Source organism: Lampris incognitus, chromosome 5 (assembly GCF_029633865.1).
Source record: "Lampris incognitus isolate fLamInc1 chromosome 5, fLamInc1.hap2, whole genome shotgun sequence".
Taxonomy (NCBI): domain Eukaryota; kingdom Metazoa; phylum Chordata; class Actinopteri; order Lampriformes; family Lampridae; genus Lampris; species Lampris incognitus.
In genome coordinates, this window is record NC_079215.1 from 47,639,945 (window position 1) to 47,658,547 (window position 18,603).

Consider the following 18,603-nt stretch of genomic DNA (forward strand, 5'->3'; position numbering starts at 1 on the left):
AGCATCCTCTGTCTAGTCAGAGGGAGGAGCGTAAGCCTTGAGTGACCCAACAGACATAGCATGGATGACTGGACATGGACTTGAACTGGTGATATATAGACTTGGTCCTTAATGTTCCCTCGCTGCTCATCACATGTCATTGCAACCTGTCCATACCGTACACTGGATGAGGCTACAACTACGAAGCGTAACTGTATAAAACATCAGTCTGCCCGGTTAGATACAGTACTGACAAGATGCACGAGTCTTCACTGGCACGTTCTACTCCCTCCGCATCTCAATGACTTATTGTGCGTAGAGAAAGCCGTAAGAGGCCAACAACCAAATTTAGAAATTAATAGGTGTAAGTAATTGAATGGAAATGGTCTTCATTATGGTCTCTCATGTGGATAACCATCCAAAAAACATACATCTATAAACAAAATACACAAAAAAGTCAAATTACCATATTTAGAAAAGCACTCTGTGTTGCTTAAAGCTTAGTTTTCCAGTGTAGCATTGAAATGCTGCCTGGCCGATCTGTTGTGGTCCTATTTACCAAATAATGGGCTACATTAAAACGTGAACAATGTGTCTTGAATGGGTAGAAATGCAGCAGAAGTGGAGTTGGGAAGGTCTTTGAGTACCTCAGATTTGTCTTATTGACCTCTTTTCACATCATTCTGTCTCTTTCTACATGTACATCTCCCTCTTCTGTCTCTCTGTCACGTACTGTTTCAATCTCTTTTCTTTCTCCCGACTCTTTCCTCACCATTTATTTTTCTGTCTTTTCCTCCATCTGCTCAGGTTTGGTCCTCCCTTCCTGATGTATGAGGACAGGAGTATCTCTTGGGACCAGCTGCAGCAGAGTATCCTCAGCAAGCTCTACTACCTGATGCAAAATGGATCTCAGGCTAAGGTAAGCCAGTCAACGTTTTGTACATCCTGCCACCTCAGCGTGGACCCAACAGCATTCTGCACACAACATACCAGCATGGAGCAGGGATGAAGAAAAGGAAAAGATCATCCTACTGTGACTTTTTTTTTAAATCATAAAATCAGTGTTCACTGGTCATCATGTCTACACTGAGCAAGAGATATTATTAATGCAACTATTGGCGCAGATAAGGTCATTCATCCATCCATTATCCAAACCGCTTATCCTGCTCTCAGGGTCACAGGGATGCTGGAGCCTATCGGGCGGCAGGCGGGGAGACACCATGGACAGGCTGCCAGTCTATCACAGGGCCTAAGGTCATTCAAACCAATAATATTTGTTCAACTGATAACTGTAACATTAGTCTGATATTAGATTATATACAGAGGCCAGTGGCATGGTGACGCAGTGGTTAGCATGGTCACCTCACAGCAAGAAGGTCCTGGGTTCGAACCCCGGGGTTGTCCAACCTTTGGGGTCATCCCCGGGCATCCTCTGTGTGGAGTTTGCGTGTTGTCCCCTTGTCTGCGTGGGTTTGCTCCATGTACTCTGATTTCCTCCCACAGTTCAAAGACATGTAGGTCAGGTGAATCAGCCATACTAAATTGTCCCTAGGTGTGAATGTGTTGGCCCTGAGATGGCCTGGTGGCCTGTCCAGGGTGTTTCCCTGCCTGCCACCCAATGATTACTGGGATAGGCTCCAGCATCCCCATGAACCCCAGTTAGGATAAGCAGCTTGGATAATGGATGAATGGATGGAGACAGTGGCCATCATGCATCATCCCTTCCATATGCACAGATCTGTTTTTAGGGGGCGTCCAGGTGGCTTGGCGGTCTATTCCGTTGCCTATCAACACAGGTATCGCCGGTTTGAATCCCCATGTTACGTCAGGCTTGGTTGGGTGTCCCTACCAACACAATTGGCTGTGTCTGCGGGTGGGAAGCCGGACGTCCTGGTTGCTGCACTAGCGCCTCCTCTGGTCGGTCGGGGTACCTGTTCAGGGGGGAATAGCGTGATCCTCCCACGTGCTATGTCCCTCTGCTGAAACTCCTCGCTGTCAAGTGAAAAGAAGCAGCTGGCAGCTCCACATGTATCAGAGGAGGCTTGTGGTAGTCTGCAGCCCTCCCCAGATCGGCAGAGGGGGTGGAGCAGTGACTGGGATGGCTCGGAAGAGTGGGGTAATTGGCCAAATTCAATTGGAGAGAAAAAGGAAGGGAAAAAATATCTGTTTTTAAAGGTTGGTATTATGGAAAACGAGATTTGTCTAGTCAAGGGGTGGATTTTTCTATCATTAATAAGTACCATTTTCATACTTTGACGGTACGTAAACATCGCTGTTTCACCTTTTTATGTGATGAAACCATTTGAACAAGCCATTCAGAATGGCCCCCGGAGTGATGTCACACCAAGAAAATAAAGGCATTACTGAAATAATAATACTTCTCCTGGTAACGTGGTAATACTTGTTCAATGTGTGTAATACATATGTATCACTTGACATTTTTGAATTTGGTAATGCATTGCTCAACCAAATATTCTGCATGTTGGCGGAGATCACCTTCATGGATCTGGACAACAACGTAATCAACAGGGAATTACATGTTTTAATGAAAGGGAATACCTGTTCTTCTTTCTCATGTATGACAACACACACACACACACACACACACACACACACACACACACACACACACACACACACACACACACACACACACACACACACACACACAAACGCATGCAAACACATACACTTTGCACATGTTTGTGGACTGAGACAATGAATTTTAAGAGCAACCGAGCCAGTTCTTCTGGTGCTCTCTTTAAATTCGCATCCTTTTGTACTCATGTGGTGCTCACAAGGATGGTTTTGGTTATTTACACACCATAAAAAAGTTGCAGCCTTAATTCTACAGTTGCACTTGATTGATTGACAACTTCTTTCATGGAAAAATCTCTCATTCCATCCATCAGCACCATTCAAATCCAAACTAAAGTCAGCGTCGTGACTTGTCACACATAGTTGCCTTGTACTTGTCGTGAGTGGATGTAGATCTGTGCAGTCTTAAGAGTAACTAAACCCATTTTGGTGAGTTTGCTGACATCTACAGGGTAAAAACCATGTAAAGGTTAAAAACATGGCAGGTTGGTCTTGGTACTCTGGTTGTGTCTCAATTGCAAGGATGCATTTCTAGGCTGGATACACCAGAAGGATGGTCCCATTCCAAAGGTTCCTTCAAATGCAGCTGACACATGCAGCATATTTTTGGCTGAATTTGGAGGACACGTCTGATGCATCCTGCAGCCCCTCGAAATCCTAGAGTACTTTATTAATTTTCGAGAGGTTTTTTTTTTAAACAAAAAATGCAATCTCATAGCAAATAACAGTTCACTTTAATAGTCTGGTTAGCTTGCTAGTTTGCCAATGGCTGTAGAGACTATAGGAGTTTATAAAACACAGAGTCCAAAGCTTACTGTTTGTTCACTGGCTAAAGCAGTACTAACCATGGTTGGAAGTATTGGTAAGTGTTTGGAGATTATTTTTTATTTTTTGGCTTTTCCCCTCTTTTTCTCCCCAATTGTATTTGGCCAATTACCCCACTCTGCCGAGACATCCAGGTCACTGCTCCACCCCCCCCCCCCTTTGCCGATCCGAGGAGGGCTGCAGACTACCACATGCCTCCTCCGATACATGTGGAGTCGCCAGCCGCTTCTTTTCACTTGACAGTGAGGAGTTTCTCCAGGGGGACGTAGCGCATGGGAGGATCACGCTATTCCCCCCAGTTCCCCCTCCCCTCTGAATAGGCGCCCCGACCGACCAGAGGAGGTGCTAGTGCAGCGATCAGGTAACATACCCACATCCGGCTTCCCACCTGCAGACACAGGCAATTGTGATTGTAGGGATACCCAACCAAGCCAGAGGCAACACGGGGATTCGAACAGGTGGAGATAATGTTCTCTCTTTATAATGTATTTCCTACATTCTTGTCGTTTTACTTTTCTTTTTAAATGCCCATAAACACATTTTTTATTTTAAAACTCGGTGCTCATGTTTGAGTACCAGTGTTTGATAGTTATTTAGTAACATGTCATTGAAAACTCATACATTTTGTCATATAATAATATTTTATGTAAAGCCATCAAAAGTGACAACTTAAAACTGTAAAGCATTCTATGAAAACTTTGCCAGCAATGACGGGCTGCCTGCTGAAGATGATATACAGAAAGCCCTGTCGTTTCTTCAAAAATTAATAATGTTATCAAACTATAACTTGCAATGAGATTCCTCTTCATCATCTCTATCTGTCAGGGTTTTTTCATACTCTACCCATTAGTAGATGGGCAATTTCATGGACTCGCGCATCTTTCGTAGGCTGTCTCATTTCATCTGCTATAGTCCGCTAGACATAATAGGATGTGGTGTACGGAGAATACTTCCTACATAGGGCACGTCCTTCCTATTGGGACACAGCCTGTGATGTAAGCATAGCAGGATAAACACAGCTGCGGCTTATAACAGTAATAATGGGTCTGTTGGATGTAGTTGTACCAGCTGACCTATCAGCACCGATAGACAGAGAGAGACAGCACTAACAATTTTCAATAGTACTTGTCATTGCTGGTTCATTGGCACACGTACATCCAACAGACTCATTATTAAAGTATATGGTCTTTTTTAGGCTTAAGCTATGCTGACTGAAGGTTCACTTGCATACACATTCAATTTTATGAGTGACATTCAATATTTAAGGCTTCACTGATTCTGAAGGTGATTTCTCTTACTCATTTTTACAAGAAAAAATGAAGTGAAATATGAGCGACTTGAGAGAATATTATTGCTTGAGACTAAATGTCAGATCTGTTAAGTCTAATGAGCGGTATTTCAGATATAATGTTACTTGTTTGATTTTATTTTGTTACTGTGATGACTGTTGGGCCCTTTTAAATGGGATTCTAGCAATAAATCTAATGTACTTTAATAAGATATGGACTAATCAGGTTAAAAGATTATAGCATTAGAGATTATAGGTTATAACCCCTTTCACTGTTACCCAATTTTGGCTAGGTGTAGGTCATAATCATTGTATTTTATTTCATGAATATAACTTTTGCCTCTGCAATTTAGATAATCCTTTTGACACAGCTGCACGAATATTTGTGTGAAGACATAACGGTTACCATTTCATTTGTGCTTGCAATTTTCCATCCTTGACACAAGCTTAATTTGGTTTTAACAGGCTTTTTTTAATGATTTGAAAGAAAGGCATTCTGAAGTCCATGCTACATAATCTACATAAGAAGATAAACTATGTACTGTAGAGAGCTTGAAGCCAAAAAACAGTATTTGTTATTTGTTTGCTATCATAATAGCCTGATTCAGGTCCAAAGATAAACTGTTAGCTATGAGGCTATCCAGAGAAATGTAGAGAAATCTTGATGTAGTTGCTTTACAGTGGCTCACTTTGGACTTAACTTCACATCAAACTCTGCAAAGGTGTGTTCAAAACAGTCACCAAACCTACTCTTGCACTCTGTTGGTAATCCCCTATAAGACTTAAGAGTTATTTTGAAAAATGTAGAGGTGCTAATGCTTAACAAATACAAGATAGCTGGAAGAAGACTTTTACAATGGCTACAACTATAGGTGTGCAAAAGGTGAGTACTGTCTGTGAAGCTGTTTCACAGGTTTCAAACAAAGAAAAGCTGTTTAAGTTTCTGAGATCAGGCACTGGTTTAAACCACTGAAGTGTCAAACCTCACTAACCCAACTTTTGCTTTTATTCCTTCTAAGTGAGATGCTCTACATTTGTCTTTCACACTGCATGCATGGAAGAGAGCGTGATCAAAGACATGAGGTTGACGATATCCACACAGTTGTTGTTATTTTTATTGTACCAGTCAGCATCATTGTGCGCTGCCAGAATTAGAATTCAAAGTCTCAAACTCCTTGGTTGTCTTTTCCTCTAGATGTTTGTACTTGTGATGTCTTGCGGGGTAGGGCAGTTGGCAAGCCTGGCATGTCTGTTCGTGATCTTGAGCTGTTTCTCCATAGACTGTAAATGGTTTCCTGTCCAGTAAATGCTGCACATTAGTTCAGCTCAGGGGTAGCACGGTGACGCAGTGGTTAGCGCGGTCACCTCACAGCAAGAAGGTCCTGGGTTCGAGCCCCCAGGGTAGTCCAACCTTGGGGGTCACCCCGGGTCATCCTCTGTGTGGAGTTTGCATGTTCTCCCTGTGTCTGTGTGGGTTTCCTCCAAGTGCTCTGGTTTCCTCCCACAGTCCAAAGACATGCAGGTCAGGCGAATCGGCCATACTAAATTGTCCCTAGGTGTGAATGTATGTGTGTGTGTGTGTGTGTGTGTACTGCCACCACCTCAGGATGCTTGAGGCCTTCCACATCAGATGCCTACAATGCATCCTGAGGATAACCTGGTGTGACCGAGTGGCCCATACTGAAATACTCCGCAAGACCAACTGCATCAGCATGGAGGCTACTGTCACCCAGCACCAACTTCGCTGGCTCGGTCACGTCATCAGGACGCCAAAGGAGCGCTTACCGCGTAAAGTGCTGTATGGCCAGCTACATCTTGGCCGCCGCTTGGCAGGAGATAAAAAAAAAAACGGTACAAAGACCAACTGAAGGCCATCATAAAAAAGTGCGGCCTGAACCCGAGCCAACTGGAGGACACTGCTGCCCAATGCTCCATCTGGCGGCAGCTCTGTCAACAAGGGATGCAAAAGCTCGAGAAGGACCGAGGTGATCGACGGACCTAGAGACGACTAAAGAGACATGAAGCCAGTGCTACACCTACACCCCCAGTCAGTGCTCTCACCTGTTCTGTCTGTGGCAAACAGTGTGGATCACGGATTGGGCTTTACAGCTATAAGAAGACTCACATGTGACAGAGGCAAGATTGTCATCGTCGGACACGATGGACAACCTTAAGTGTGTGTGTGTGTGTGTGTGTGTGTGGGCCCTGTGATAGCCTGGTGGCCTTTCCAGGGTGTCTCCTTGCCTGCCGCCCAATGACTGCTGGGATAGGCTCCAGCATCCCCACGACCCTGAGAGCAGGATAAGTGGTTTGGATAATGGATGGATGGATTGATGAGTAGTTCAGCTCAGTGCAAGTTCCCCCAGTGCTGGACCTCCGGTGGATCCAGGCACCACTGATAACAGGCCCAATTTGAAGAGGGTCTATCTCAGACAAACAAATCCTCAGCTTTAAACAAGGTTGATAAGTAAAGGACAGACGAAAAGGGGATACATTCTTATTTACTGATCTCTGTCTCAGTTACTGGTTTACCTTCGTGAAGCCTGTCTAGCCAGTTCTGCACTCATCCAACCTCGCTTCACCTTTCTTCCTTCTTTCCTTTCTTCTCTCTGAAGGCTGTAGCAAGAGGTTCGTTTGTTGCACATTAGACAGATAGTCCTGCTTGGGGTGTTGTCTGTTTGCTGTGACCAGATGGGCCCGAAATTCACAGATCTTCGGTGTAGCTTGTGAAAAACGGCGATGCTGTCAGCTGCAGTGATACATCATTGTGTTTTGTAACACAAGCACAAAAATTCACCTGTATAACAAAAGCTGCCATGCTTTACCTTCCTCTGATAGGCTGAGCATTTTGATCTTTTGCTGCCCGGGATGTTTTGTTTTAATTTGCTCCAAGCTTTTTTAATGATGCTGTGGCGCTCCCTGGTGGTTGAGCTTATTTCACACAAATGCAGGTTTTTCAATTTGAAATGAACATGATATGAGCTTTCTGCCATCAAGACAGGCACTGCTTCAGATCAGGCAGAAGTGAGATATAATTCAATATTTTTCTGTCATAATATGGTAAATTACCGTTGATATGCTGGGCCACCGTAACGACTCACTGCAGAGCTTTCTGGTCTACTGAGGTGCAGTTGCCTTACCACACTGAGATGCAGCTGGTCAGGATGCTCTCTATGGTGCAGTGGTAGAAGTTAGTGAGAATTTTCGGGGATAGACGGGCGCTCCTCAGCCTTCCCAGGAAATGCAGGCGTTGTTGGGCCTTTTTCACAAGAGCCTGGATGTTTGATGTCCAGGAGAGGTCCTCTCTGATATGGACTCCAAGGAATTTAAAGCTGGGGACACGCTCCACTTCCACCCCATTGATGTGTATGGGGAGTGACTGCAGCGTTTCAACCTCCTGAAGTCCACAATCAGCTCCTTCGTCTTCTGCACATTGAGGACAAGATTGTTAGTGGTGCACCATGATTTGAGGTGCTGAATCTCATCCCTGTAGGCTGTCTCTTATAATGGAATTATAAGACATATGATGAATATGAAGATATATGAAGAATATGAAGATATATGAAGAATATGATGAGGAGGATGCCAAGCAGTACTGTGTCATGTGATACTATTGATTATATGTAAAAAAAAATGTTGAGTCAATCTCAAATCATAATGTGATATGTTATAAACTGGCAAGAAATATGCATAACCAAATTTGGGTGAAAATATATCATAAAAAGCAGAGTTTTTGACTCCTTAGGTTATAGCAGGTAAACAGGCCAACGCATAAAAACATGGCCTGCAATACCCGAAATAGTCAAAAAGTCATGTGTGTGTGGTGTGTGTGTGCTTGCTTTGTCTAAGGGTAAAGAGGAGCCAAACTCAATTTGTCTGTTCTGCTTCCACAGAGTGCAGCCACACCTAAGTCCTATAAGTCCACACCAAATATGTATTCTTGCCCGAGCCCCAGACAAATGGAGAGCAGGAGTCTACCATTTTCATTTGCTGCTTCAGGCCCCGATTAACTAACCAATTTATTTCTCTCTATGGTCTACTGCTGCTCCTATTCTCTTACTGAGGCCCTCTAGAATGAGCGAATTAGCAAACTGATTCCACTGTGTGATTCCTAATAGAGCCCACTTTTGAAGTTGCTGCCTAGGCAAAGGCCTTGTGGCCCTGCCCAGAAAATAATTTCTCCATTCCAGCACAAAGGTAGTAAGATGAACCATGTCGTAAATGCTGATGACTGTGCTCTTAACAGCTGTAGTGGAGGTCTTTTTTTTTTCTTTTCTTTTTTTCCCTCTTTTCCTCACCAATTGCATCCGGCCAATTACCCCATTCTTCCGAGCCGTACTGGTCACTGCTGCACCCCCTCTGCTGAACCGGGCAGGGCTGCAGACTACCACATGCCTCCTCCGAAACATGCAGAGTCGCCAGAGTTTCACCAGGGGGACGTAGCAACTGGCAGGATCACGCTATTCCCCCCAGTTCCCCCTCCCCCCGACGGACCAGAGGAGGCGCTAATGCAGCGACCAGGACACATACCCACATCCAGCTTCCCACCCGCAGACACAGCCAATTGTGTCTGTAGGGATGCCCGACCAAGCCGACGGTAACACGGGGATTCAAACTGCCGAGCCCCATGTTGGTAGGCAACGGAATAGACCGCCACACCACCCGGACGTTATCTACCTGTTTTCATTGTGGGCATGTAAAGCCTTTTGAGACTGCAGCTGTGATAAGGAGCTATATAGATAAACTTTACTTTGTATAGTCAATAAACCTGTGGGTACAAGCACAGTTTTATTTTGTACTCCCTTTATTCCCAGGCAGAATGGCTCCCACCAGAAGTTTGAAATACGAATTGCACTTGCAGACATTTGGTATGAATATGTGAGAATAACTCCTGCCCAGTGCCAAGACAGTTATTAGTCAGCATCAGTCAAAATGTTGTTGATTGAAAATGTATCTCATTTCATATTTTTTTCAGAGTTAGAAAAAATAGTCTCACTAACACCACTGTGATATTTACAGTGCAGATATCTGTCTCTATCTAAGGTTACTGGAGAACTGCTTTCACAATTCTCTGCATGTCTGTTATAGAGAGGGCAAGAGTTTTAGTTGCAGCAGTGTATTTTAACCTTTTAATAATATAGCAGATCTTTGCAAAGTTCCAAGGTTCTCCCAATAACCCCTTAAAACTTTACCCCAAAACATAAAATCATTGTGCGGATTAAAAAAAAAAACAATTAACATAAGAGCAAGCCAGCCAGAAACCAAAGTTTATTTGAGGTGGGAGTTAAACTGTGTCAGGTGTTATTATCCTTACACCTCCTTCCACTTGCTGCTTGAATAAAGTTCAAAATCTTCGTGTTGGGATTTCGGGTCAGCTCATGGACCTGCACCTAGTTACCTGCAGTCCTGTATCAACATGTAAACGCCTCCTCAGTCTCTTCGCTCTGCTAGTAGTAAGCTACTATCTGTCCCACCTACTAAATGACAACCTCTAGATCCTGGCTTTTCTCTCACCTAACCCCAAAATGGTAGAATGACCTCTCAGTCTCCATCAGAACTACTGACTCACTTACTTACTTCAAGAAGTAGGTGGCTATGTGGCGTCCGGGTGGCATAGCAGTCTATTCCGTTGCCTACCAACATGGAGATCGCCGGTACGAATCCCCGTGTTACCTCCAGCTTGGTTGGGCATCCCTACAGACACAATTGGCTGTGTCTGCTGGTGGGAAGCCGGATGTGGGTATGTGTCCTGGTCGCTGCACTAGCGCCTCCTCTGGTCAGTTGGGGCGTCTTTGGGGGGGAGAGCGAACTGGGGGGAATAGCGTGATCCTCCCACGCGCTACGTCCCCCTGGCGAAACTCCTCACTGTCAGGTGAAAAGAAGTGGCTGGTGACTCCACATATATCAGGGGAGGCATGTGATAGTCTGTAGCCCTCCCCGGATTGGCAGAGGGGGTGGAGTAGCAACTGGGATGGCTCAGAAGAGTGGGGTAATTGGCCAAGTGCAATTGGGGAAAAATAGAAAGGGGGGGGGGGAGTGGCTCAGTGGTTAAGATGTAATTCTCTTGAAGGCCTACCTTCACTCTGAAATGGTCTGTGGTTGCAGGTATATTAACCCATGACCTGGCACTGGTTGCCACTGTTGTGCCATATGTAAAGGCCTTTTCCCCTTGCACTTGTTTGCCTCACTGTTTTTAGTGTTCGCACTTGATTTGTCCTTTTGTACCATTGCCTCCTAATCTATGGTGCTCGTAGACTTAACATTCTCTCGGTGATGATACCAATACTGTGTATCTCTCTGCTATGCCAGTTGCCTACACTCGTTTCCTTCTGCTCATTAATGACTCCCTTTTAAGTCGCTTTGGGTAAAAGCATCTGCCAAATGAGTAAAATGTGAACGTGACTATATTATCAGTTAATGCCATGTTTTTGTAAAATGAATAAATGGCACACGTTCGTTCACTCCACTGCCCATCATCAGTACATTGCCTCAGCATCGTCGTTGAAAAAAAAAATGCTTCCCATAGCTAATGTCGGTCTCTCTCTCTGCAGAATGCTGGGGTGCTGTTTAAAATCCGAGTGGTTGGAGGATCGGCAGCTTACAACTACCTGTCACCACAGGACAACAAGCCACTGTACCACCCTGCAATGGACAGGTAGCAAATACAGCCACAACCATACACCCAAAAAAAGACCACCTCTGTGATATTATGCTGTACTATGCAAATAAATGCTAACACACCAAATCCATACGTAAAGGAAAGGAAACCATCCAAGCATCGTAATATAGCCCTTGCACATAACTGACCTGAAATATCAGCCATTGTTTAATATGGTAGTGTAAGAGTAAGCCTTGGCGCTCTGATAAACTTGTGGCACCACAAAGACTCTCTCGTCTCATAATGAAGCACCATTATTGAGGTGCTGTCTGCCCTGGGTCATTCTGGCTGCTATGAAAAACAGCCAACCCACTGTGCGTGTGATAAGCCAAGGGCAGGAAGAGTGTAACACTGTCAGCTGGACATAATACAGATAACCTGGTATTTCCTGTCTGATAGACAGCTGCAAAGTGACGCCATATAGCTTCTAACAAATTCCTCCCATTGAGATGTTGGAAGGACAAAAGGTCAGATCATCCTTCTAGATTAGACATATTTTTGAATTTTAGTTGCAAAAGGGTAGGTGTATGCAAATGAACTTAAGTTCGTCTGAAACTGCACACCTAACATGAAACTGAAGGCCGTGTGTTCCAGCACATATCTCTGGTCACACCAGCATTTTTGATGGCCATATTTCACACAGAAATTAATTTATTTGAGTTCAACTTTTGTAAACTTTGACCTGCAAATTTGCATGGTTTGAAGGGGACATTAAAGTTATCTGGTGAAGATGTGGACCACAAGTGGTTTGACAGAGCACAATAGGAGAAGCAGTTCCCTATATTATTTGTATCATGTTTACTCCTAGCAAATACACAAGGACACACGTGCACATCTGTGCACATTGATATAAAATACAAAGAAGAAGGCGAAGACAACAACATTAGTCCTGACAAATTTACTGTGCAATAGCTAACATATATGCTTTGGGCATGTACCATGGCCTGTCTCTGTTCTGAGGTTTTAATACACATTTTGGTCTTACAATAAATGTCAGTGGTGTCCGGGTAGCATGGCGGTCTATTCTATTACCCACCAACACAGGGATCGCCAATTCCAATCCCCATGTTACCTCTGGCTTGGTCGGTCATCCCTACAGACACAATTGGCTGTTTCTGCGGATGGGAAGCTGGATGTGGGTATGTGTCCTGGTTGCTGCACTAGCGCCTCCTCTGGTCGGTCGGGGTGCCTGGTTGGGGGGGGGGGCTGGGGAGAATAGCATGATCCTCTCACACGCTACGTCCCCCTGGTGAAACTCCTCACTGTCGGGTGAAAAGAAGCGGCTGGCGACGCCACGTGTTTCAGAGGAGGCATGTGGTAGTCTGCAGCCCTCCCCGGATTGTTAGAAGGGGTGGAGCAGTGACCGGGACATCTCGGAAGAGTGGGGTAATTGCCTGGGTACAACTGACTCGTTGTGTCACTCTTTTTTCCCCCTCTCCATTTTTGTTGCCACATTGGGAATACTTCAGCTGAGATGGGATTTAAAAAGGTGAGGTGATATTGCTCGATTAATCACAGGGAAGGTGTAAAAAAGTGATTGTGTGTTGGCCAGTATGTGGATCTGATTGCTGTTGCGTGTTCTTTTCTTCAGCTTAAAAAGATGTCGGTGCTGCAAGTCAAGATATAAGAGCCCTTTTTGATAATTGCACTGTAATGCAGCCCATCTACTGCTGCCTATGCTGAAGCCATCAAAATTACTAAGACGAATCGGGTGCAGCACAAAGGGTCAAAGTAAAATTGTAAAAGGCTAAAAGTCAGAGCAAAACAGTGGATATTCTTCTGAAAAGTCCAGGCTATGTGAATCCCTGGTTCTTTTAATTGTATTCCTATTAAACTGTCTATCTAACTACCTATCTAAACACCAAAAAATACCAACTCTCCATTTGATTCTAGATCTGACAGTAGAATGAAGCATCGTAGCTGAGTTCTTCAAAGTGGATGCCGAATTTGGCTAACTCACTTGCATATGCACATTCATCATCCGAACAAATAGCATGTCAGCAGCCATAATTATATGTCCGCTGTTGTGGATTTACAGGTCAGCCTGTTTTGGTGACACACTGTGACACAAAATACACAGCGGGCTTCTCAGCTCCTATCGCTGGAAGCTCTCCGAGTACAAGATTTCTTTATCTATGTCTGTGGCAAACAAGGTATGGTTTTCGCCTCGGACAGTGGTGGAATGAGCTGGAAGCAATACTAATTAAGTTTATGAACAACGTGCACCTGCACCCAAATAACGTTTCATTTTATCCATAACTCCCTCAAAACTGACTTGGGGGGCCTCGTCTATCACACAAACCCATATTGCCGTTTTCTGTTTATTAGGGTTTGATTAAACATGGTTAAGGCAGATGAGAAAACTTTGATTAAGTTTATATTGTAACGTGCATGGATTAGTAGACATGCTGGCCGCTGGCTCACGGGTCTGACCCTTTAGTCTAGCGGTTAGCGATGCCTCCTGCGGTGCGGGCGATATGGGTTCGCTTCCCGGCCGCGGCAGTTCCTGTGGTTGCGTTGTCCCCCGAATTCGCTACATTGGTGTCAGAAGCGGGATGGAGCGACCGTAAGGCCATCGGAAGCGTATGCGCCCTGAGGCGTGAAGGAGCTGATATGCTTAAGCGCGGGGACGTGCTTCCCGAAGGGGAGGGGGTAGTGTAACGTGCATGGATTAGTAGACACGCTGGCCGCTGGCTGGGGGATCCGACACTCTAGTCGAGCGGTTAGCGATGCCTCCTGCGGTGCGGGCGATACGGGTTCGCTTCCCGGCCGCGGCAGTTCCTGTGGTTGCGTTGTCCTCCGAATTCGCTACAATATTTTAGTTTAGGAAATGAAATATATATTGGATAAGGTAAAGTTTTTGTAAGTTTACTCAACTAAAACAGCTCAACTGAATACCACCAGGGCATCGATCAAACAAACCACATAATGGGTGAAAATACCCCCTGTCTATACTTTGCATGCTGCCCTCCCCACCTTCATCACAGCTTGGTTTGTTTGTTTATTTATTTATTTATCTATCTATTTATTTATTTATTTATTTATTTATTCGTGGGGGTCCCCCCCCGCCCTTTTTCTCCCCAATTGTACTTGGCCAATTACCCCACTCTTCCAAGCCGTCCCGGTTGCTACTCCCCACCCCCTCTGCCCCTCAATGGCAGTGAAGGCAGATGAAGGTTGCGACAGAGGATGGTCCCCAATCATCTTGGTTCTCCATGCTATTGGACTTTGACCAGCCCCTGCCAAGGACCGTGTGGTGGCTGCAGGTACATCAGCCACTCCATGTAAAAAGCTGTCACGCGCAGACGTCCTTCCATTATGCGGCTCCAGGATCGGCCTCTACGCCCATCTGAAGACCTAGAGGGAGGATGGTCATACTTGACCCTGAGTGACCACCGATGATGATGAAGTGATTGGGAGCACAGGCCACAGGGTGGAGCTAGTGAGCGTAGCAGTAGGGGTCATGGCAGTGGCTGCACTCAAAGTAGTTGCTCAGCTGGAGACCAGAACTGGCCAGTAAGGGCTGTAGACGTATAAGGCATTTATCGGGCATTGATGAAACTTGGTTCTAGACTTGTAGGCTAGAAACCAATAACTTAATTCAAATTGAACCTTCTCATATTGCACTTTTACATTCGAGCATGCTGGTAGCGAGTGGTCGCTTGGGGGATAAAAAAAAACATCAGCTGTTAGATCTCCAATTCATTTTCAGTTGAGCAGGCCAAGGTTTAGTCACATAATGATACCATAGATACAAGCTTTTATTGGTTCTTACTTTTCTTGTTAGGGGAAATTATTTTTGCTTCTGATTAACATTTACAATCTGTCAATATTTCAGCTATGTCAGTTTAACTCTCTGAGAATATAGAGGGAATACCACATGAGATTTGTGTTTTAGGATTGAGTGTAACTCTGTTTTCATTGACTCCTTTCTGTTTTATTGAAGAGCTTTGAAGTTCTGTGGTCCAGGGGGTCCTCCTCATGTGAAACTTGTCATCGAGTGGGAACACAATATCAAAGAATGGTGAGCATCATAAACGGATGCACACATACACACCCATACACATACTCTACCCCTGCATCTCAAAGTTTTGAGAGTCAAGTAAGCGTGTGTGTGTGTGTGTGTGTGTGTGTGTGTGTGTGTGTGTGTGTGTGTGTGTGTGTGTGTGTGCACACGCACGGTGTAGTCTGTTTGGCTGCATCCAGGAGGAAGTTGTCAAGGATGCAGAGAGTGTGAGGAGCCAGCAGCAGTACCATCTTCAGCAGCACAGCTGCACCCTGGACGAGTCTTTTCAGCTGTATACCAAAGAGGAGCAGGTGAGACTGATGATCAGACTCAACAAGCAAGACTCTTACTTTAACACGATTAATCCATCACAGCTCCCCCCTTTCTGTCAAAACCCACAGATTTATGACTTACTGTTCAAATCTATAAACCCATAAACTTGATTTATATCCAAGAAAAAGAAAGAGGCTCTTTTCTAATCTTGTCTTTTGCATAGCACAAGGCCTGTATTTACACTATAAAGCTGCTCAACATCAAATGGTAGTCTTAAATTGAAGATAACACTGAAAATGTGTAATTTTTACTCCTACTCTCAAATTTATTCAAACAATATATTCCTCTTGTTGTTGTTGTTATTGTTGTTGAATTTATCACTGCAAAAATTGAGGTATTAAACCGTTACTTTTTTTTAAGTATTAACAATGAGACTATATTATGTTAGAGATTTATTTGCTTAAACTTTAACAAACAAACAAAAAAAGACCCATATTCTGACAAATTCTGCCTAAAGCACTAGGAAGCAGTCTGCTGGTTGGACAGTTGTTAAATTAAGATAGCTCTTCTAAAGAGATTAAATTCAGCTATTTGTCCAGAAAAGGTTGAGAGAGAGTCTGTGGCTATGTGTGAGAATTAAACACTGGAAAGCTTGAAGGGCTGCTTGAGCTCATTTATGCTCCAATTTAGTTTCAATGGCAAGCGTCTCCTCTTCTTTGATTTAAATGTCTATGATCTTTAGGCCAGGTAGCATAGCGGTCTATTCTGTTGCCTACCAACATGGGATCGCTGGTTCGAATCCTCGTGTTACCTCCAGCTTGGTCGGGCGTCCCTATAGACACAATTGGCCGTGTATGCGGGTGGGTATTCATCCTGGTCGCTGCACTAGCGCCCCCTCTGGTCGGTTGAGGCGGCTGTTCGAGGGAGAGGGGGAACTGGGGGGAATAATGTGATCCTCCCACGTGCTACGTCCCCCTGGTGAAACCCCTCACTGTCAGGTGAAAAGAAGCAGCTGGCGACTCCACACGTATCAGAGGAGGCATGTGGTAGTCTGCAGCCCTGCCCGGATCGGCAGAGGGAGTGGAGCAGCGACCAGCATGGGTTGGAAGAGTGGGGTAATTGGCCAAGTACAATTGGGGGGGGAAAAGGGGGAGAAAATCCAACAAAAAAAAATGTCTGTCTTTGTTGGACCTATTCTCCCGTAGCATTTGGACTGACTGACGGGCAAAAAAAGACCAAAAAAAAACGCCCTCCTCACTGTCAGGTGAAAAAAAGCAGCTGGCGACTCCACATGTATCAGAGGAGACATATGGTAGTCTGCAGCCCTCCCCTGCTCGGCAGAGGAGGTGGAGCAGTGATCAGGACGCCTTGGAAAATAGGGTAATTGGCCGGGTACAATTGGGGAGAAACAAAAAAAGAAATTATTGAAAGCTCCAATGACAAAACGTGAAGACATAAATAATATCCATCCATCCATTCCATCCATTATCCAAACTGCTTATCCTGCTCTCAAGGTCGTGGGATGCTGGAGCCTATCCCAGCAGTCATTTGGCGGCGGGTGGGGAGACACCCTGCACAGGCCGCCAGACATAAGTAATAATTCAGTGAATAAATAACACAAAGCAAGCAGTTAATATTATATAAAATACAACGGTCTCCTTCCTCTCTGTAGATGTAATATTCTGGTGTTTACTATAAATGGGAATCAGAAGAACTTTCTGCTTTGTAAATATTAGGATTGCTAAAACGCCAAATGTTGTTTTTAAATCACCTTTATGCTTTCATGGTGTCACATGGAATAAGCTCGATTAACAGCAGCGGGGCCACAGTGATGATGGGCAGACAGGTTATCATCATGTCTCCTGTGGGGCCCCTGGAACATTTCCCTGGATACAGGGCACCTTGAGGGCAAAAGAGAACCACTGTGCCAGAGCACTTGGTGATGGTTTTTGTATGGGCATATTATGGAAAAAATGCAGGAAATACAACAGTTATTTACTCATTTTTTTAATTTTATCCATTTTTGTATGGGAGGGTACAGTCAAATAAAGCGACTGTGTGAGTGACACTGAACTAACTTTAAAGGAGGCTTATTTAAAAAGCTTTCAGTGGTGAACATGTGGATGGGAGCCCGTGTCCAGAGGTATCCATAGCCATCATTCAGGGGTTAAGAGCCAGCACTACCTCTCCCTCCTCAATGCTAATAGGCGATGCTCCCTCTCATCTAAAAATAATTTGTTATCAACAAGATTCGTCACAATTGCATCTGCACATCATCAGTAGGGTAACACCGGTTGGGCTGGAAATGATCTAGTCCAAGTTTATATTCCTGAGTGTGACCCAACACTTGGTGAAAGCTGATTCACAAACACATGAAGAGCTGTTGTTAATGGATCAACAAAGGATGTTACTATTAAAACTTGGCTGCCACAAGCCAGCTATCAAAATATTGTGATCTTGACTGTAACAAGTCACTTACTGCAGTAAGCCAGTTATCCAGGGATGGTGAGTGAAAACATGTGGACACTACAAGAGTATTTAGGATTGTAATTTGTGTAAATTAAGAGTAAGGAAAGGATTTTTTTTTTTGGATCTTTCCCCATTTTTCTCCCCAATTGTACCTGGCCAATTACCCCACTCTTCCAAGCCGTCTCGGTCGGGTCGTTGCTGTACCCTCTCTGCCGATCCAGGGAGGGCTGCAGACTACCACATGCCTCCTCCGAAACACGTGGAGTCACCAGCTGCTTCTTTTCACCTGACAGCGAGGAGTTTTGCAAGGGGGACATAGCGTGTGGGAGGATCATGCTATTCCCCCCAGTTCCCCCTCCCCCATTAACAGGCACCCCGACCGACCAGAGGAGGTGCCAGTGCAGCAACCAGGACAAATACCCACATCCAGTTTCCCACCCGCAAACACAGCCAATTGTGTCTGTAGGGATGTCCAACCAAGCCAGAGGTAACACGGGGATTCAAACC

At 44.8% G+C, this 18,603-nt stretch overlaps 1 protein-coding gene across 1 annotated transcript in view; it reads left to right on the forward strand.

The window, feature by feature from the left end:
- usp43a (ubiquitin specific peptidase 43a) overlaps nt 1-18,603 on the forward strand; it is a 215,999-nt gene that overhangs the window by 190,157 nt on the left and 7,239 nt on the right. Inside the window, exons 8-11 of the mRNA XM_056280390.1 lie at nt 787-898; nt 11,242-11,345; nt 15,295-15,372; nt 15,536-15,665. Coding sequence (XP_056136365.1) covers nt 787-898; nt 11,242-11,345; nt 15,295-15,372; nt 15,536-15,665 — 424 coding nt within the window. The remainder of the gene's footprint in view (nt 1-786; nt 899-11,241; nt 11,346-15,294; nt 15,373-15,535; nt 15,666-18,603) is intronic.